This window comes from Mirounga leonina, unplaced genomic scaffold (assembly GCF_011800145.1).
Source record: "Mirounga leonina isolate KUSES-001 unplaced genomic scaffold, KU_Mleo_1.0 Mir_170, whole genome shotgun sequence".
NCBI lineage: Eukaryota > Metazoa > Chordata > Mammalia > Carnivora > Phocidae > Mirounga > Mirounga leonina.
In genome coordinates, this window is record NW_023270433.1 from 112,971 (window position 1) to 132,754 (window position 19,784).

The window sequence follows — 19,784 nt, forward strand, 5'->3', positions numbered from 1 at the left end:
CCAGGGCGGGTGGGCTGCTGGCCAGGAAGGCCAACATGGGGAGAGGAGGGGATCAGCATCCAAATGGGGCAGGACTGAGGAAGAGGCAGGAGGCAGGGAGCCCTCTGCAGCAGCCCTGGGGCATTGGCCTTGCTGCAGCATAGAGCAGAGCTGCCCAGGAAGGGGCTTCTCCATCTCCACTTCCAGAAAAACAGCCACTGGCCAGAAGGAGACAGGGCTGTTTGTGAGAGGCCCTGAGAAGAGGTGGGTCCTCAGGACAGGGCAGGCAGCAGCCCAGGGAGCAAGGGGCCAGGGGCAGTGGGCCCTATCAGGGGCAAAGGGTAAGCTGTGACTGCTCCCTAAGGTGGTCAGCCCCATCCGGGCAGCTGCCCCTCGGCTCAGTGACCACTTGCTCCCAGCAGCCCAGCAGTTAGGTCTAGCGCTAGACATGCTACCTCCTCAGTGCCCTCCACTCTCCTGGCTCCACAGAGAGCCCCTTCCATCCACCAGGGCAGAGAGGAGCCCTCCAACACCAGGACTAGCCTGTGCTTCAGTCTCAGCCCTCACTGCACAGGCTACCGAAGGGCTGACCACCCTCCAGCCTCACCCACAGGGTCACATGTGGGGCGCCACAGCCCTTTGCATTCTGGAATCCGTGCTGAGTAAGGCCTCCAAATTAGGCGACCCCAGTCCCACCTTGGCCAAGCGGAAACCTCATCTGAGGCCAGAGTCTTGTCCTTCAGCCTCTGGAGGTTTCTGGACCCACCGTGGTGGTGGTGGTGGCATCTGTATTCAGAGCCCCACTGGGCTGTGGGCTGCAGTGCCCATCTCATCCAACCCTCACAACTACCGCTTGTCCCTATTACACAGATGAAGACACGAGCCAGAAGGCACGACTCCTAGAGGGCCCCACAGCAGGTCACTGACGCAGCCAGGATCAGACTCACGCAAAGGCAAAACAGAAAAAAGGTATCTGCAGAGGTGAGGCCTTGGCCACACCCCAACCACACTGACAGCACAGGGTCACAGCCTGGGGGGCCCCAGACCAGGGCCCAGGCTGGGCAGGCCACCAGCAGCAGGGCCCTGACCCACTGAGTACCATGCTGACCTGCAGAGTCAGAGATGGCCAGGTGTGGGAAAAGCCCAACCCCTGCAGCTGGCCTGCACAAAGTGTGTGATGCCGAATCCTGCCCCTTTGGAGGTGAAGTCCAGGCTCCAGTGTGGGGAGTGCCTCAAAAGTATGAAAGCAGAAGAGCACCATGTCTACCTCTCACCTGGGAGCCCATATGGTGGGCAGGCAGGGCAAGGCTGGGGGACAAGTGTTGGCCTCTCTGGCCATCTGCTAACTGACACCTTCGACTGCCACGCCAGGCCCTGACCCGCCTCCTCTGACACATCCAAGCTGGGCTTCCCTGCTCCCGGAGACACCTTGCAACAGACCCACCACCTTCTGTTTCTTGGACTTCAATCTAGAGCCCAGGGGACCTACCCATCCCAGCCTGGCACCAAAACAAAGGACCAAACTCTGAACAATGCTGAACCATGTGAAATGGATGATAGGACCCCATGAGGGCTGATGGCCAGCCAGTCCAGCAGCTTGACACAGACCTGGACTCCGCGCCATTTGGTCGGCAGAGTTAGTGTTAGATGCCAGTTCTCCGTCAGAACAGACAGGCAATAAAGACGGGAGACAATGTGGTGGCTGGGAGCTCAGGTGAGGATGGGCTCCTGATGACATGGTTCTGCCCTCAACCTGACCCTAGCCACAGCTCCTTCTGCCCCAGAGACCAGCTAAGCTTCACAAAGAGGTGACCTGTCCACTAAAGTAGAGGGTACCACAGGGCTGGCAGACTCTCCTAGAACTTCCCAGGGGAGCAAGACACTGAGCAGCTGGGGTCACATGGCCCCACCTGGCCCTGCTCCTGCTGGGTCTCCCTCTCTGGGCCATAATGCCACCTGAAAAGGTCTACCTACCCACCACTCGGTGATGTCCTGGCTTCCTCTCTGGCTATGTCTCTGAGTCCGTGCACCAGGCCTCCCCTCCTTGTTGGCATCTGAGTCGACCTGCACCCACCTGGTTGCTGTCCTGTCCTTGCTCTGTCTGGCCCATAAAGTAGTGTGGCCACCCCTGGTCTCATTCTGCACCTCTCCACCGAGTTCACAAGCAGCAAGGATATGCGAGCGAATGTCAGGCCACCATCTGACACAGTGACAATAATCCAGACGAAGTCCTTATTTAAAAAGGCTCTTTAAGGAGTCACATGGGGGAGCTGCTCCCACAATGTCTCAACCCCAGCTTGCTGGTATAGCCCTATTCGGTCACACCCAACCCAGGCACTGTGGATGCTGCAGGGCCCAAAAAGGAGCCTCAGTGGCATGGCCCTGCTTTGAGGTCTCTGGGCTAAAAGAGCCAGTTCCCCAAAGCTGCTGACAATGTGAAGCAGCCCTCACTGTGACACCATCAGTACCTACAACCACATCTTACTCCACCTGTGATCAGTCATCCGGGGCCCAACTTTCTTACCCTGTGAGACATCAGGGACCCAATAGCCAGCAGCTCCAAGTGCTTGTGAGCAAGCACACCTGAGGTCTATGCTGGCTGAGTAGGGAGCAAGTGGCTCAGAGAGGGCAAGAGCTCCCACACCACCGAGACCCAGAGAGGACACCTGGCTACCCCATCCATCCAGGTGGGCGGACCACACCCAACCACTCCAGGGACTTCTCACCTGCAGCGGTCGGTCTCACCCTTGAGAGGAAGCCCCTGGAGGCAAGCATCCCAAGACCACTTCCCCAGTCAGAATGGTGTCACCTCCAAGAGGGACACACTGGGGTTTCTGTGGCTCTACTCAGGCTCTGGCTGGTCTAACATGACACAGCAGCTCTGCTCTTGCTAGGACAACTTCCTAAGGATCACAGATCCATCCCCTCCCAAGTCAAAAAGGGAGGGGGCAGGAGGACCCCACGAATGTCCTCAATGAGTCCTACTGAACACTCTACCTCGTGGGAACCACAAGGAGACAGCGCCCATTGGTGCCCAGCAACGGCCACCTCAGGAGAAGCAGATACATGCTCAAGACGCCAGAGAGACGGCACGTGGACAGACAGCAGACAAGAGGACCAGGAGGGAGAGGAGGGGCTGAACTCGGAGTCTGATGCCTGTGAGCAGGACTTGGGAACGTCAGGAAGCATGCCCACCGTCCCCCAGCAGCTGCAGAAGGCTTTCCTGGAGCTGCCCCTGAAGCGAGTGATTTGAGGTGGGAAAGCAGTTAGGAGTGGAGGGAGGTTCGCGTGTAGCTGCCATGAAGCACAGACGGTGTCCTAGCCGAGCAACTCACGGTGAGTTTACGCTGGAGACAGATGAGCTGCGAGATGCAGCACCTCGAGTGTGCTTTACAAAACTGCACATGCAAAAAACAGAACAAAAGAGAAGTGAGAAAACCAGAGAGGGTTCTAAGGGACACAGAACACGTTTAAGCCACGTCAGGTCAGGGCACAGGCTGCAGTATGCATCTGGGCAGGAGGCCAGGGACGCTTCCATCAGAACGGGCACCAGCTGAGACCTCGGGGTAAAAGAGAGGTTGAGAAAGAACGCGCATCCGACGGAACAGTGGCACTGAAAAGAACACGGCACACCCACCATGGCTGGAAGACAAGAAGCTGCAATCTGGGGGCCCATCCACTACAGCTCAGCACACGCTGCCTGCCCACGAAGGGCAGTGGGGTTGGAAAGAGCCAGCACCATGTGTCCCTAAGTTCCAGATGGCTCTCCCCTGCCACTTGGTGTCCTGCTCCCACGGGGCCATAGTGGGATGACCTCTGCATTTGCCTTGCCTTTGAGATGGGGCAAAGCCAGCTAACACTGAACACCTTACCTTTGGGCTCTACCTGAGCCCTGCTGCCTGACCACCTGCTCTGCCCTAGCCCACCTGACTCCTTGGCTCCTCAGGCTCTACACCAGGTGCCTCCAGCTCACCATGACCCGCCCAGGGGCAAGCAGGCTACATCACCAACCCACTTCCCTCGGGTGTTACTCCAGCCATTTCCCAGTGACTTTCAGGAAGCTTTTCCAAAACCAACAGAGAAGCCAAAAATCTCTATGATCATTCCCCTTTAAGGCAGTTTCCCCAGGGGAGGACCACATGGCTTCCCAGCTCCTCCTTCTCAAAGCCAAGTCTACACACATTTGTGAGGAGCTCAGAGCAACTCCTCCACCTGCAGGTCCTGGATGCAAACAGGTGTGTGGGTCTGTGCAAGTGCGTGTGTGAGAAAGAGTGTGCAAATCAGTGTGTGACTGGGTGTGAGTGCGTATATGGTGTGTAGGAGTGTGGATGTGTGTGAACGTGTGAGGCTGTGAATGAGCATGTGTGTTCATGTGAACATGTGTGAGAGTCCAGGTGTGTGTGATTGTGTGTGAGCATGAGTGTGTGTGACAGTGAGTGTCAGGGGGACTGAATCATGTGAGGTAAGTGAACAGTGTGGGTGAGTGTGTGTACCAGCATTCAGAAGTCCAGGTGAGGAGAAGGGTAACCGAGCTCAGAGAACCAGGAGGACCATGCCAACCTTAGCGACCCTTCCCTCCCAGGAGCCTGAAGTGGCTGTCACCTGAGGCTGCAGCCCAACTCCAAGGCACGGAGGCTCAGTGCAGCCGCACAGAGCCCAGGGGAGCCTCTCAAAGAGCAAGGACACTAAGGGCCCCTCTGCATCCAAGGCATCACAGAGAACATCTGGACCAGTCCTCCCACTTCACAGACCACATGGCATGGCTGCGCGGAGCTGGGTCAAGATGAGTGTCACTCAGGGGCCTCGCCCTCACCCCAACCCAGCAGTGGGGATGAAGCAGGCGTTGCCCATTCACCCAGCACGACTCACGGGGAGAACAGAAACAGTTGGGAGGGTGGGGGGCAACGGACAGACAGAGGACAGACGGACACCAGGAGCTCTGAGCCTCGGCCTTCAGTGCTCAGAGGTCTCCACACAAAGAGGAGGGCAAACACCAACACACCCACCACCCACACACCCAGGAGTTCAGACCTGGTCTGAAGTGTGCAGGAGCTTCAGTGATCACATCAGACAGACTGCCATCTGACAGAGGCAGACTGAGGACATGCCACAGGGGACAAAGGCCTAAAGCTGCATCCCAGGAGAACCTGCAGGACCGACAGCTAGCCCAAGAAGGGGGAACGCAGAAGCCAGGGCCTGCACGCACCCAGGCTGACATGACATGAATGAGCTGGCACCAAGCTCAGGCCCCACTATGAGGCAGAACACCTGGGTAACCCCGGGAGCTCCATCCAGGAGAAGAGAAGCACCGAGATGGTGATCAGGCCAACGGCTGGTGTAATACACCCTGGGCCTGGGTATACCAGTCTGTAGCCTTGTACCTACATAGCAGTGTCCCCAGATGAGGACAGGGGCAGAGGAAGAACATCCAGACCTTTCCTGGTGGCCTGACATGTTCTCCATGGTTGTGCTGAGGGCCCCAGCACCTGCCTCTCTGAGGTCTCAGCCCCGATGGGAATGGACGCCCTGCCATACATCCCTAAGGCGTAGGCAGCTCTGGCAGGTATAGGGCCCATGGGACAATGCACTCACCTCCAAGAGCAGAGAAGGCAAATGCTGAACAGAAACCCACAAGGCCCATGAATAAGTCAAAGGCTCACCTGTTCCCTCTGCTAAAGCAGACCACCAGCAGTTTACAAAGTTCAGGAGAAGGGGCCATCTTCCAGGTCACCACAACCTCCTCAAAGCAAGCCCAGGACCAGGCTGACCAAGTCGTTGAATTGGCCAAACAAAACACAGACAACTGAGCTCGGAGCCCCCCAGTAGCTGCCTTCGTAATGACTGCTGTGTCCTGCCTAGCTACCTGCAGGCCGCCTGCATCCCTGCCTGGGCCCCCCAGGGGTCTGCGGCCTCCTCTAGCTTCTTCTCCCCCACAGGGGCCAGGGCTTCCTGGCTGGCTTAAGGGCAGGTCCTCTGCAAAGGCCCTCCTAGGAAACAGGCCATCACGCTGGGGACTGCTGGACAAGAACAGGGCTGTTGTCGTGCTCACTGACCAGCACACCCACGCTCCCGGCAAACCCACCCACCCACTCAGCAGCACGGATGCATGTGTCACCACAGATGTGCCCGTGGCTGCTCCTGGGAACAGGGAGAGGGAGGGAGGCCAGCTGGATCCCCACGGGAATGGGAGGTATGTGGTGGGGTGGGCGTGGCACCGAAGACAAGTCAGCAGTCCCAGGCGGACTCAGCCTGGCCTGGAGCGCGAGCTCCCAACAAAAGGAGAGCTCCTCGGTGCCCTCTCACAGCCACCCTGATACTAGGCCAGACTTCCTCCCTCCTTCCATTCCTCCCTGCGCCCCCATGGGTGGCCTCCCCCAGCACCCTGCAGCCTTTGGCCCTGGGCTGGGCACTCTGTCCCAACCCTGAGGGCCCTAATACTGCCAGATGTGGTTCTGCAGTGTGCCTTGAGGCTCAGCTGAACCTCGGGGTGACCAGCCTCCCCACGGAAGCCTTGGCCCTGCCTTCACCTTTTGTCGTCATCAAGGCTTCCCCTTGACCTCTGTCCCCGTACTGAAACCTTGAAGACATTTTGGGAAACTGCATTAAGTCTCATGGGCTGCTGAAGTACCAGCTAGAATCTTTTGGCTCACAAAATACATTCCTAAAAAGCTGAGTACAGAACAGACATACTGACACCTTACCCCTGACTCTCAGTCTTTGTCCAGCGAGGGGCCCCGGAGCCACCCAAGCCTGTTGAGGAGCAAGTCAGAGCCAATCCTACCCATGATGGGAGGGCCATGCATTGCCACATCTTTCTTCGACTCGAACTGGGAGAAGCCATGGAGGCTTTTCCTGGTGAACCCTCTCCTCAAAGGCTGCTCTCGGAGAGGAGCCATTCCCTCACATCACAGCTCCTGTGGGCCGTGTCCTAAGGAGCTCCTGCCAACGCGTGGGATTCTCGGGAAGCCCCCAGAAGGCGTGTCCTGCTGAGAACCCAGCTGTGAGACTCCGAAGCAGCCCCCGCCATCCTGCAACCCACCCCCAAGAGCCTTACGCAGCAGCAACGGAGATGTTGGCGGCAGACATGGGACTGACTTCAGCCACTTCTTTGGCCTTTTGCAGAGCAAGCTTCTGATTGGCTGCTTCTTCCATCTCCTCTTCGTCCTGTTCGAACAGACAGAGGTGTGCAGCTAGCCTCCACTAACGACATCAGCTCTTCCTCCCGTGGTCTCTGAGTCCTTCCTGCCCTCTGAACCTGTATGAGCACAACCCACCCATGCTCCAGCACTGTGCACCAACTCCACATGAGCTCTCTGGTAGCCTTCAGGGACCCCCCTTCTATACCTGCTGCTCAGGCAACAGTCCCCAAGATTCTAGCCCCAATACGTCTTGCCACGGGCCATCTCCCGGGGTGCTCACAGCCGGTAACTTACACCCCACCTGTGAGCTCAAGCCACAGGGACCCCGCTGCTGCCTGCATATTTGTCCCACAGCGTTTCCGACTTGGCACTGTCAAAATGCAAATCTGTCCCTCCTTTCCTCCGGCTTGCTGCCCGTCCACCCCAGGAGAACCTGTCCCACTTGAACAAAGTCTCTGCCCCAGAGCTGTGAGCGAAGGCAAGGGGCGGGGCTCTGTACCCTGAGCCTCGATCCCGGCCAGCATCGCTCACAGGAATTGTCACCAGCAGTGGGTTTAGCAGGGCCACCTCCTAGCCTTTGAGCTTTTCCTACTTGGACCCATCAGGTCACGTGTGTCTACCTGTCCCCAGCTGTGACTGGAAAGTCCCTCCCTGTGTCCACCTGGACAGCCACTTCCAGTACCTGTGTTCCCTCTCCCACCAAGTTCCTGGGGAGGACCCCACAGCTCTCTGACACGTGTGTAGATATCCTGCCCTGCCCTGCCTATGGCCTCCATGGGAAGGGGAGTGGACATCTAGGCAGACCCTCTGGCCCTAACCCCATGTCACTAGGCAAAATCAACATGCTCTGCTCCTGGGATCTGAATGAAAAGCTCTGGGCTGAGCCCATGGGCCCATGGTGGGAAACTAAGGCCTCCATGTCATCCAGCTAGACTGCTGAGACCACCATTATTTCCCCAAAAACCCCAATCCTGAGCCCACCTGGCTTCCATGGAAGACCCAAAATGTCCTTAAATCTTCTCCTAGAGGCCCCCAAATGGCAAGAACTAAGACCCCTGTGAGGTGTCTGCAGATTTCCCACCATAGTGAAGAGGTCTTCAAGCTTCAGGCCCCAGAGAGCAGGCAAAGCTCGATCTACCACAGAACACCCCTATCAAGGTCCTTCTTCAAGCTATGGATGCCACTCTAGTTGACAGCCCTCCAGGGCAGAGGATGAGCTTCTACAAACTCCACTGAGTTTATTTCCACTTTGAAAAAACATGATGCTGTAATACATCGTGGGAACGTAAAGGAAGGACAGCGAGCCCAGGAAATGCCCCACAGCCTGACACGGCTAGGCCTCTACCTGCCCCAACTTCCAAATCAAGGGAATTCCTGGATTAGGGCCGTTGGTACAAAGGGGCCATTGCACAGGCTGACTGCATGGAGACAGGGCCCCAAGGACATCCCTTCCCTGGTGAGTCCTCATCCACAGCCCAACTTGAAGAGACACCGAGAACCTCAAGCTCAAGCTCACCTCTGCCGCAAGACAGCTGGTGCCCAGACCACCAGTGCTCCTGAGCACCCCCAGTTCATGTGGTCCCGGAAATCCTGACACCGAGAGGTGCTCGGTGGACACAGGGTCCCCCTGCCCCAGCAGCCCAGCCAGGAGCCAGGGACAAGCACCCTCCGGCCACTTCGAGATGGCAGAGCCCGTCTCGGCCCTGGCCGACAGAGAAATGAGCAGGCCAGTGGGACTTCCAGGCCCTCCGAAGGCAGCAGCCAGAGCCAGGGAAGTCCCTGTACCCACAGGCACCTCCACAGCCCAGGCCTGGGCCGGGTGAAGAGGAAGTCTCCGCAGAAGCAAAGGAAGACACACGAATAGGCCTGCCTCTACAGAGAGTAGGGTGGGGGCAGCGGGGGCCCCTGCACACAGCCGCGCCTCTGCTGACTGCAGACACGATCCGCACCTGCCCTCCTCAGGCAAGGCCCAAGTCAAGCTCAGCCCCAGGACAGAGATGGCGTTGAGAGTCGGGCTGGACTGCACCAGACACACACAGGGATGTGCACAGGTGTGAGCTCCAGCACACAGGCGAGAGGTGCCCACACAGGCCACATGCTCAGCCGAGAGAGCAAGCACGCGGGGCGTCTGTGGCAGGTGGCCTGACCAAGCGGTAGGACCCTCCACACTAGGAGCCGGGGCTTGTCAAAGCACAAGCCTGAGGCCGACGAAGCGGGAGAGCCAGCCGCACCGTCCGTGGCTGTGAGGCTGAAGGTGACCAGGCAGGGGGCTGTGTCATTGGGAAGGAAACCACAGGGGAGGACATGTATAATCACGTCCCCCACCAGGCTCCAGGATGAGAGATGAATATTAGAGGCCGCCCACCGGGCACGGCTGGGAGAAGAAGCTGTCCTGCTGAAACACAAACAAGCCAACAAGGAGGCGGCAGCCATTCCTCCAGGGCCCAGCCAGGCCCAGCATCTGAGGACAGAACTGCCCAGGGACTGCCCGAGCGCAACAATGCACACTCAAGACAGACCGCAGGGGCCCCCTTGCCGCCCAGGGACAGGCACAGGGAATCCCACACCTCCCTTCAGGGTCTTCACCTCCGGCATGCCTCTGGCTGAGGGGACACCTGCCGCTTCACTCAGCCACACCTCCTGATACACTTCAGGGTCCTTCACCCCTGGGCCAGCACAGCCTGCCCCCCACTGCTTAGGGCTCTCTCTGGGCTGCACCTCCTGTTCCTCATACCTCCTCCTGCCTTTCTGGCCATTCTTTCCAGCTCTTGGCTTCTCCAGGAACTGCCCTTCCTGGCATGGCATCTCCCACGCTTCCTCTGCCCCATTCGCACACCCAAGTGGCAGCCTAACTTCTACCTGTCCAGGACCTTGAGGAGGCTCCCCCGGAGAGTGGTCACATGAGTCCTAACCCTGGACTGGCCCTCTTCATGGCTCTCTGGACTCACACTGAGTGACACAGGCTGCCGCCCCCCACCCCTCTCTGCTCCTCCTGGGCTGCAGGTGGTGTTCCTACGCACGTACCTTGGTCAGCTCCTGAGCATTGGCGAGGTTGTCCACGGCGATGGCCAGGAAGACATTCAGCAGAGTGTCTGGTTGGCTCCAGCTAAGGAAGGGAACCCTTCTGCCCCCACCCCCAGTCTCCCACAGTCATACCCCAGCTCCCCCATGGAGAATTGGGCCCTGTCTCCCCAGAGCCTGACTAGCCTTCAGCCTCCTTCCCTTGGTGGCCCCATGCCCCTCCAGTCCCCTGGCTCCTCTGGCCCCTGTCACCCCCAGACGCAGCCTAGCCCAGCTGCCAGGGCTGCCGCCTCCAATCTCTCCAGATCAGGCCACTGACCTGAGTCACTCCAATTCTCCTGGGGCCGGAGCCGCCTCTTCCCACAAGCTCCCCTCCTGTGCACGTCAGAACAGCACCTCCCAGAACCATCCCCTCCCTGCACCCCGTGTCAGGCCTCAGCACTCTTCCGCAGACCCAGGCCCTCCCCAGTCACCTCATTCCTTGGCTCTGCTGACTTTTAGAGCCAGGCAACCCTGTGTCGTGGGATGTTGAGCAGAATGCCTGGCCTCTGCCCAGCACCTGGATGCGGCAGCACCTTCTCCTCAAGGCAACCAAACTGTCTCAGACATTGCCGATGTCCTCTGGGGGCGAAGTCACCCCAGTCAGAGCCCCAGAACTGAGCTCCTTAGCCACAGGCCTGGGGATTCACCCCCCTAACCCCAACCTGGCCGTTGTTCCTGCCAGGGCAAGCCTTGCGTAGCCTCTAGCTTTGCATGAGGCCAACAGCGATGACTGCTGCTGGTCAGGACCCAGTCTGGCAAGCAGATGCCCCCGAGACTCAAGGGGACCCACGTGCCAGGGTGCCGCCTCATAGGCAAGGCTGCTCAGGACTCCAGCAGAGCCCAGAGGATAGACACTGAGGCTGGGGGCCACTTCCCTGCACTAACCACAGCCACGAGCACCCTCAGAGGCCTTCCCACACCTGGAGCTCAGGGCCCAGCCAGAGAGGGGCACAGAGGCAGAGGGAACGATTCCCACTGGCTAGCACGAGGCTTGACCACTGACACACCTGGCCTGACGGTGCAGGGTCAGAAAGGGGTGAGGAGCTGCAGGCCGCTCCCCGGGGGGGGGGGGGGGGGGGGGGGGGGGGTGGCCCCTCCTTCTGGAGAGCAGCTATTCCCCACCCTTACCCCCATCATTTGAGGTCAACACTGCAGGCCCCTTTCCTCTCCGACAACCTTGGCTGCCACTTCCGGGTTTCCGGTCAGCCAGCCCCCAAGTCCCACCCGCCTGCTAAACAGTGAACAAACACTGCCCCTCTGAGCCCCTGACTCCTCCTTGGTGGGCCTCCTGCTCAGCCCCCACAGAGACAGGGCTCCCTGCCCTGGGGTCCAGGCCCTGAACTACACAGGGCGGACAGATGTGCGCAGCCCCTCTGGGGCGAATGCAGGCAAAGAGAATGAGGTCTGCAGGGTCACAGGTCACAGACTGGCGTGAGAGCCTGCAAGGCAGGGGCGAGGAGGGGCGAACAGGGTCACATGTCCAGGTGTGCGTGCAGGGAAATACGGCCGAGCCGGTAGGTCAGTCTGGGAGAAGGCCACTCACAGATCTTTCTCCGGGCTCTGCGGGCTATTTACTGCAGCAGATCTCAAAGTGGGGGTCCCCAGGCCACAGCATCAGCACTCCCAGGGGAGCATGTTAGCATCACATTTGTGGGCTGGAACCTGAGCGTTAACCACCCCTGGGGGACTCTGATGTACAGAAGAGTTTGAGAACCCAAGTGCCCCTGCTTATCCTGAATTTCCCCCCTGAGCAGTGGGGCCACATTCACACCTCACCTCTCCTGGCCCTCAACACTGCCCCCATCATGAGCCCTGCAGCCTCCTCTTCCCAGGTGGCCTGCCTAAGGCAGAGCCGCCACCAAGCTGCTAGGCTTTCCCGGACCCCAGACCCACCCTCCCATCCTGAGGTCCTGAAACACGAGCCCAACAGCCACCCACCACAGGAAACCTTGCTTCATATTTCTCCACAGGTATGATGTTTTCAGCAGGGAACAGTTTTTTAAAAGCCCAGGGCCAAAATTTAATTACTGAATTAAAGTGGCCAAACAAAACAAAACCAAACCCACTGCCATCAGTGTTCAAAGCCCACGTCTTCCCATAGTAACCCTCCTGAGCCTGCCACTGACCATACCATCTCCCTCTGGGTACCGTACATGCAACTCATGCTTCCATCAACCTCAGCCCCCACAGCCTCCGGAACCCCCAAGCTCAGGCTGCCTGGAGAATAGTCACCATCTAGACTTAAGCCAGCTCCCCTGAGGGAAGAGCTACATCGTTCACACTTGATGAGAAGGTACCTCTCATATTTGTGGCCAACAACCGCCGCCCCCCCCCCACGTCCTCCTGGGGGAAGAGGGAGAGGCAGGCCCAGACCAAGCACTAACCACACTGCATCCCAGCCCCAAAGAAGGATACAATTTCCAAACAGCGTCAGGACAATGAAGTAAAAGGAGGAGAACATGCCTTTGCTGACTCCACCTTGCGACTCGATCCCGTGATACATCACTGCATTCCAATCCTCTCCTGTTAGGATCTGTGGAGGGACAGCACCACAGGGTATGCCTGCATGGCCACTTCACCCACATGCACATGCATGTGCACGCTCAGGGTCAAGACATGGCTACATCCCAAGAACCCACGGGCACATGTGCACAGACACACGGGTTTCTAGATGATGGTGCTTCTGGAGGTCAAGGTGGCCCACGGTCCTCCAGAAAAACTTCCAGAAAGACACGGCTGCTGAGCTGGGTCCGGCCTCGAAAGATGAATGTGCTCTAGCTTTTCGGCCAAAAATGGAAGGGAGCCCCAGGCCGAAGGAAGAGGTGAGCAAAGGCAAGGAGGAGAACTGTAGCAATGAGCTGGGGAGATTAGGCCTGGCTGGGGAGGCAGAACTCCCCACTCCCAGAGCCGCCTGGGCCATGATGTGACAGTCTAGGTGACAGTGGGTCCAGCAAAGAGCGTGGCTAAATGCAACCCTTGCCCCATTAGGAAACATGTCTCTCTTTGCTGCTGTATTTTTGGAAAAGTACAAGAGGAGAACATAACAGACATTCACGTGTCCACCAATCAAAATGGACACTGCTCACATTTGTCCCGTTTGCATCAGGTCCCACTGCCCGTGATCACTCCCAACAGACGACCCCAATCACAAACCTGGTGAGGAACAATGTCAGCAGAGTTCCACTCACACGACACACATGCATCTATAAACAAAATACACCACGCGTGTTTGAAACACTCACAGGAAGGTATCAAACGACACACACCGTTCTTCAGCTTGCTGTCCTCACTCAGTATCGTATCTTTGAAGTTTATCCACACGAGGCACACAAATCCACCTACTCCTGTCCCCCACCGAACACTAAACCTTCAGGCCAACAACCCACACGCCTCTTGACTGGCAGCTTCCTTCTTTCCAGGATTTTGCTACCGAGTCTCGCTGCACTCGTGGAAGGTCTGCCCACAGCTGGGACGGCCAGGCAGCAGGCCGTGTGCACCTCCGACTTTACAAGGGGTTTCCGAGGCGCTCACCCTAGGCTACGCCTGTGGTGGGCGCTGCTTCGGGCTGAGGAGTGAGAGGGCCAGCTGGTCAGGTGTCGTCCTCTGGGGCCTCTTCGACCGTCTCACATCCCGGACGCCTCACCTCCCTCCCACTGACTGAGACTTCCCGTGTGTTCCGTGTGTTCTTGCTCATTGCTGCCCTCTGTCTGCAGAACTACTGGAAATGCTCGCAGCTGGCCTCTGTTTTATGACAAAGTCCCTGCATCTAAGAAATTCCTCTCCATTTGAAGGCAATACAAATATTCTTCTGTATTTTCTTCAAACCATTTTAAAGTCTGGTTTTTCACAGTTAGGTTTGGAATCCACCTGGAGTTTGTGATTACTGTTCTGTGTACACTCAGGGATGAAGATCAGCCTTTCTCCCAGTGGACAGCTGAGTCGCACAGACCTACTTTTTAAAATACTCTGTGCCCATCCTCCTCCTACGGCCAGCTTCCGACCTAGCCTGGCCACCTTTCTGGCTTCTCTGGTCTGCTCTTCATACCTCACTATCCTCCTGCTTCGTAAAAACTCTTGACACATGGTGAGGCAGACCCCTCCTTCCTGAATCGTCTTGACGGTTCTTGGACGTTGACTCTTCCACATTATCAATATGCTGAATTCCAAGAGACTAAATTAGGAGAGCAGATGTCTTTGCCACTCCCCATTATAAATATACCCCCTGTGTACCCAGATCTGTGGGTCCTTTGACAACAAGTCCTGATTTCATCCATAAAAGTCTTGCATGCTGTTTGTAGATCTCTGGGTGCCTCGTAGCTTTTGCTGCCTCTGGAATGAAATATTTCATTTTAATTGAATTTTCTAATTGAACGGTTAGGTCATAGGAAAGCTACGTTTCTGTATGTTGATCTTGTGTTCAGCAGCACAAGTGAATTTTATGCACTTGGTAGGACTCCCCTTATACCTGCCAGGCCCAGGGCAGGAAAAGAGCTCTACAGATCCCTTGTCTTTAATGGTTAGAAAGCTATCCAGGTTTTTAATTTCTTCTTGAGCTAATTTATGTGTTTGAGGTTTTCCTGTAACAGTGCGTTTTCATCTTAGTTTTCAAATCTCCGACCATAATATCCTTGGGGATTTAAAACGATCTCTCCCTTCATGCAGGTAGGCCTCCCTTCCAGGCTATACTTTTCTTCTGCGCCTTTTCTCTCGGCCAGTCTTGCCACGATGCTGTCTGTCTGAGTCTTCCTGAGAGCAAGCTTTATATGATTTTGTTGCCTTGCTGTTTTAGTTTTGTATCACTAATGTCTGCTTATTAACCATTTTTTCCTGCTTTCAATTTTTCTTTGGTTTACCCGTTCTCTTCTCTAGGTTTTTAAGATGAGTACATCACTAGTTTTATTTCCAGTCTTTCTTTTATTTTCATGACTGCATTTGAGATTATAAATTTTCCTCCAAGTATTGTTTCCACGTCATTCCATAAGTTTTGATGTCATTGTTCACTTTTAAGTATTTTGTAAGGTCCATTGTGATGTCTTCTTTAGCTCAGTCCTTCAGCTTTCAAATCTGGCGAAGGTTTTAAATAAGTTTTTACACATGGTTTGTTTATTTACATTACATCAAGAATGTGCTCTGTAGGATGACAATTCTCCAAGATTTGTAGGAATTTCCTGGGTGACTTAACAAGTGGTCAGTTTCTGTGAATGTCCTAGGTGTCCCAAACGATGACTGTTTTGTTTGCTGTTGGCTGGGTGCAGAGTTCCATAGACCGATGTGGACTTCCACGTGTTTCTATCAGTTGCTGCTCAGTATATATATATATATATATATATATATATATATTTTTTTTTTTTTTAGAATTAATCCCTGCTTTTTGAGGGCAGGGATTTTTTTTTTTTTTAAGGATTTTTTTTTTTTTTTTTAGAGAGAGAGGGAGAGTACAAGCAGGGGGAGTGGCAGGTAGAGGGAGAGGGAGAAGCAGGCTCCCCGCTCAGTGGGGAGCCCGACGTGGGGCTCGATCCCAGGACCCTGGAATCAGTGACCTGGGCCGAAGGCAGCACCTTAACTGACTGAGCCACTCAGGCGCCCCTGCTCAGTATATTTTTAGTTCATGTTGTTAGGTCATGCAGGTTCATGATTGCTGCCTTCTTTTTGTTGTTCTGTAATGCACTTCTTTATTTTTACTAAAGCTTTTTTCCCTTAACTTGAATTTTGGCTGATGTTATTATTATACCAGCTTTCTTTTTGATGATTTCTACTTAGTTTATCTTTTTGTATCCTTTGATTTTTTAATTATGTACTATTTCACACATTCAGAAAGGAAAGATGAATAATTTTTAACAAACCTCCATGTACCCACTACCTGGCTTGAAAGGGAGCATTCAAAGGGAGGTGGTGCCCCTTGAGTAGAACTCCTCCAGCCCACCTCCCAGCAGCACAGCACCCTGAATCTGGTGTTTCTCATTCCCATGTAAGCTTTTATACTTTAACTGCATGGATGCCATAAACAACACTGTTTTGCATGTTTTCATCCTTATTTAAATAGTATCATATGTTGTGCATTATTCTGAATCTTACTTTTTTTTTTTTTTTTGCTTAATATTATATTTGTAAGATTCATCCACATTAACACATTTAATTCTAGGTCATTCATGCTGTACAGATAATACAACACACTTTTCTTATCCATTCTTGTGACGATGGACATTTTTGGTGACTCCCAGTTTTTTGCTATTATAAGTGATGCTGCTGTGATGCCTCACATGCATCTCCTTGTGCAGTTGGGCAGAAGACTTTCCCGAGCACAGACCCACAACAGGAACCACTCCCATACAAGTTCCAGGTATTAGGTTTTATGACATTACTACCCACAGTGGTTCTACCAACCCTCCAAGAGCATAAAAGAATCTTCATTTCTCCACATCTCCTCTATAACTTGATATTAGATTTCTTAACTTCTGCTAAATTGACAGGTGGAGAGGTTGTCTCATGCTGGGTTTAATTTGCATCTCTAGCAACATTGGTAATTGTTCTTACTGGTTTATTTGTCAGCCCAACTTCCTCTCCTATGAGATGCTTATTTACACTCTGCCTTTCCCTATGATACTATTTGTCTTTCTCTTTGATTTGTGGAAGTTCTTGATATGTCTTGGACACTTCAGTGGTTATTCTAATACTGTGGAAATGTCTTCTCCAAGTTCATGAATTTTTTTCAACCTTTTCGTGGTGTCTTTTGATGCACAGTCATTTCTATTTTAACGGTCAAATTTGTCAGTATTTTCCTTTACGATCTGTGCTTCTTATATCTTAAGAAGGATTTCCCCACCTTGAGTTAGTACCATTACACTCCTGTACATCCCCCTAAAATTTCAGATTTGCTCTTCACATTTAGGTCTTAATCTATCCAAACTGATTTCAAATATGGAACAAATTAGGAACCCAATTTCATGTTTTGCTCTATGGATAACCAAATTGTCCCATACCATCTGCAATCACAACACTTGAGTTTTCTGTGTATACAAATATTTTAGCTGTGTTCTTTTTTCCTTATCAATCCTGAGAAATTGTGTTCCATATTTTCTTGTCCTACTGCAGACCACAGACACCAGCATAATCTGCTAAGACTTTTTACTTGAAAGGAGTGTTGGGCTTTATCATGTGATCTTACCTTTTCAGAAAAAATGTATTATGCACATTTTCAGACATACATAGAGTGTACTGAATCCCCATGTTCTCATCACCCAGCTTCCACAGTGAACAAATCTCCCGATCTTGTTTCTCCTGTCCTCTCACTCTGTGCCATGGTCTTGCTGGAGTCACATGTTTTTTCTGATCACACGGTGTTTTCCTTCCTTAATTGGCTAAGATGATGAATTACATTAATAGGCTTTCCAATGTTAAGTCATCTTGCATTTCCAGGATAAAGTCAAGTTGATCATAAAGATGATTTGTTAATTTACAAGCATATCCAATTTGATTAGATATTACTTCCCTTCTGTCTCTGCATTTGTGATCATGACCTAAGACCCCCACTGACCCCCCCTCTTATTCACATGAATGTTAACCTGTCTTTTCAGGAAGAGCTCAGTCACTGACTCCCACCTGTGTAGGTGTGGGGCAGTTCCCTCTGCCTCATTCTAATATGAAAGTCTCCTTCCACGGGGGAGCACAAACCCCATTAGCATGACATACGAACAATGCATGTATAGACATGTTTCCTGAGTGTGCATGTGTGACCTTATGCCCACCTCTATATGCACTGACAAAGCTCCCCTTTCTGAATATTCATCTGAGCCCTAAATCAAAGGAACCCACTCATCCCCACATGGGGAGTCATGGCTTCGGAAGTTATTCCCGGTGATCTCTTTATTTACTGCAAATAAAAGCTTCCTTTGTGCAACAACCCACCTCCCGCTGTAGTCTCTTCCTGTGAGTCACCAAGCAGTGGACTCACATTAGTTCAGTTATGGTGTTTTATCAAGGTTATTCCAGTCTCTTAAAGCCAGCCAGGTACCTTCCTTTTTGTCTTCTCTGGAGTCATCTGCATAAAATTGGAATAACGTCTTTCTTAAATTTTAGTAGAATTCACTCATAAAATTACCAGAACATGGTGGCTTGGGTAGGCAGATTTTTAATCATTCCATTTCTGAAATAGTTCAGGTCTTTAATTTCTTCTTGGGTTAGTGTAATGTTATTATTATTTTTTTTTTCTAAATCATTGGCTTTGCTAAATGTATAAACGTCTGTGGTGCTTTCAGCAATCAGGGGTTGGTAGCTCTCCATATCTGCATTTGAACGTGTCCAGCTCCCCCTTGAGCTTGAACCTCAGCTCTCTGGATCGGCATTCTGGGGTCATGGGGGCTGTTCCCCAGGATTTCAAAGTTCCTTCCCCAACCCTTGCCGTCAGACTGTCATTCTTCTGTGGGGAATCTCTCTCTTTATCACAACACATCCAGGTTTGACATTACTCTTGCTTGGCCCTCCGAGTGCACGCCCTCTAAGACTCGCCCGGGACAGTGCTGGGCTTCACCCCCAAGTTCCCCCACATCTTCCAGCTCACCCATCCTTTCTTAGGTCGTGTCCACGGTATATCTGGCCCTTTAATTTTCTATTTAAAGAGCACTGTTTTTCATTCTTAGGATTTCTACTTAGTTCTTTTTCATATTAACCTATTCTTGGTTCTCGGGTATTTTCTTCCATAATTCTGTGTTATGTGTTACAAGTTCTTCCTCAAACACTGGGTAGATCTCAAGCACATTTGATGCAAAGTCACCTGCATTGTTCTCTTATTCCCATTTCTTTTGGAGTGAGCTCACCTTCCGACTGCACATGTTGTCCGCCCTCTTCGGTGGGATCAGCTTCACCATGGTTCAGTCTGCCTGCTCACCATGAGCAGACCTGATGTTGTTTTCTTCTTGGTCACACATTCTCCCTACCCCTTCCAGCCCCGTTCAGAAGCAAGAGTGAGCTCCCATCCTGGGATCTCAGGCCCCGGCCCAGCACCATCCATGGAATGTGCAAGCCTGGCCTGGCCAGCCATCTGCTCCTGCGAACTTCTCGGCCTCCCCCAGCCATAGTCACCCTCTCCCAGCTCTGCTCCTCTGTTCCTCAAAGGGCCACACACCTTCCGCAGCAACGAGTCAGGCAGGCCACACATGGATGCTTCTGATGCCCAGCCCGCCTGCCTCGCCCGGACCACATCCCAGGTGCCCCGGCCTCTGCATCTCTCCTTACTATTCCATTTCCAGCCCACAGTTTGTTTTCTGCTTGGCTGGATCCTTTTAATTTCTAGGTGTATTTATTCTCTTATTGCCATGTTCCAGAGCAGAGGGGGGTCTGAGGTCCAAACCAGAGCATCATCTGACCAGAAGAACCCATCTTTTCCCTCTAACTTTGACTTCCTCTTCCCCTCTGTCCCACACCACCACCATTAACCAACCACATTCCACTCCTTTCCTATAACAGACAGAACAAAGCAGAGCTCTGTCAATCATGTCACCTCCCTGCTTTGGCGAAGCCTGTGGGCCTGGCTCTGAAGGCCCATCCAACTTGACCTCTGCCAGCCCCAATCCTTCTGCCACAAACCCTATGCCTTTGCTGCCCTGA

At 53.6% G+C, this 19,784-nt stretch overlaps 1 protein-coding gene across 3 annotated transcripts in view; it reads right to left on the reverse strand.

Moving 5' to 3' along the window:
• Positions 1 to 19,784, reverse strand: part of CACNA1B (calcium voltage-gated channel subunit alpha1 B) — a 186,238-nt gene that overhangs the window by 91,982 nt on the left and 74,472 nt on the right. For all 3 annotated transcript variants that reach the window (XM_035015334.1, XM_035015333.1, XM_035015332.1), the window contains 3 exons: positions 12,597 to 12,714; positions 10,143 to 10,210; positions 7,034 to 7,143 (listed from right to left, as the gene is read on the reverse strand). In XM_035015334.1, the coding sequence (XP_034871225.1) occupies positions 7,034 to 7,143; positions 10,143 to 10,210; positions 12,597 to 12,714 (296 nt within the window). The remainder of the gene's footprint in view (positions 1 to 7,033; positions 7,144 to 10,142; positions 10,211 to 12,596; positions 12,715 to 19,784) is intronic.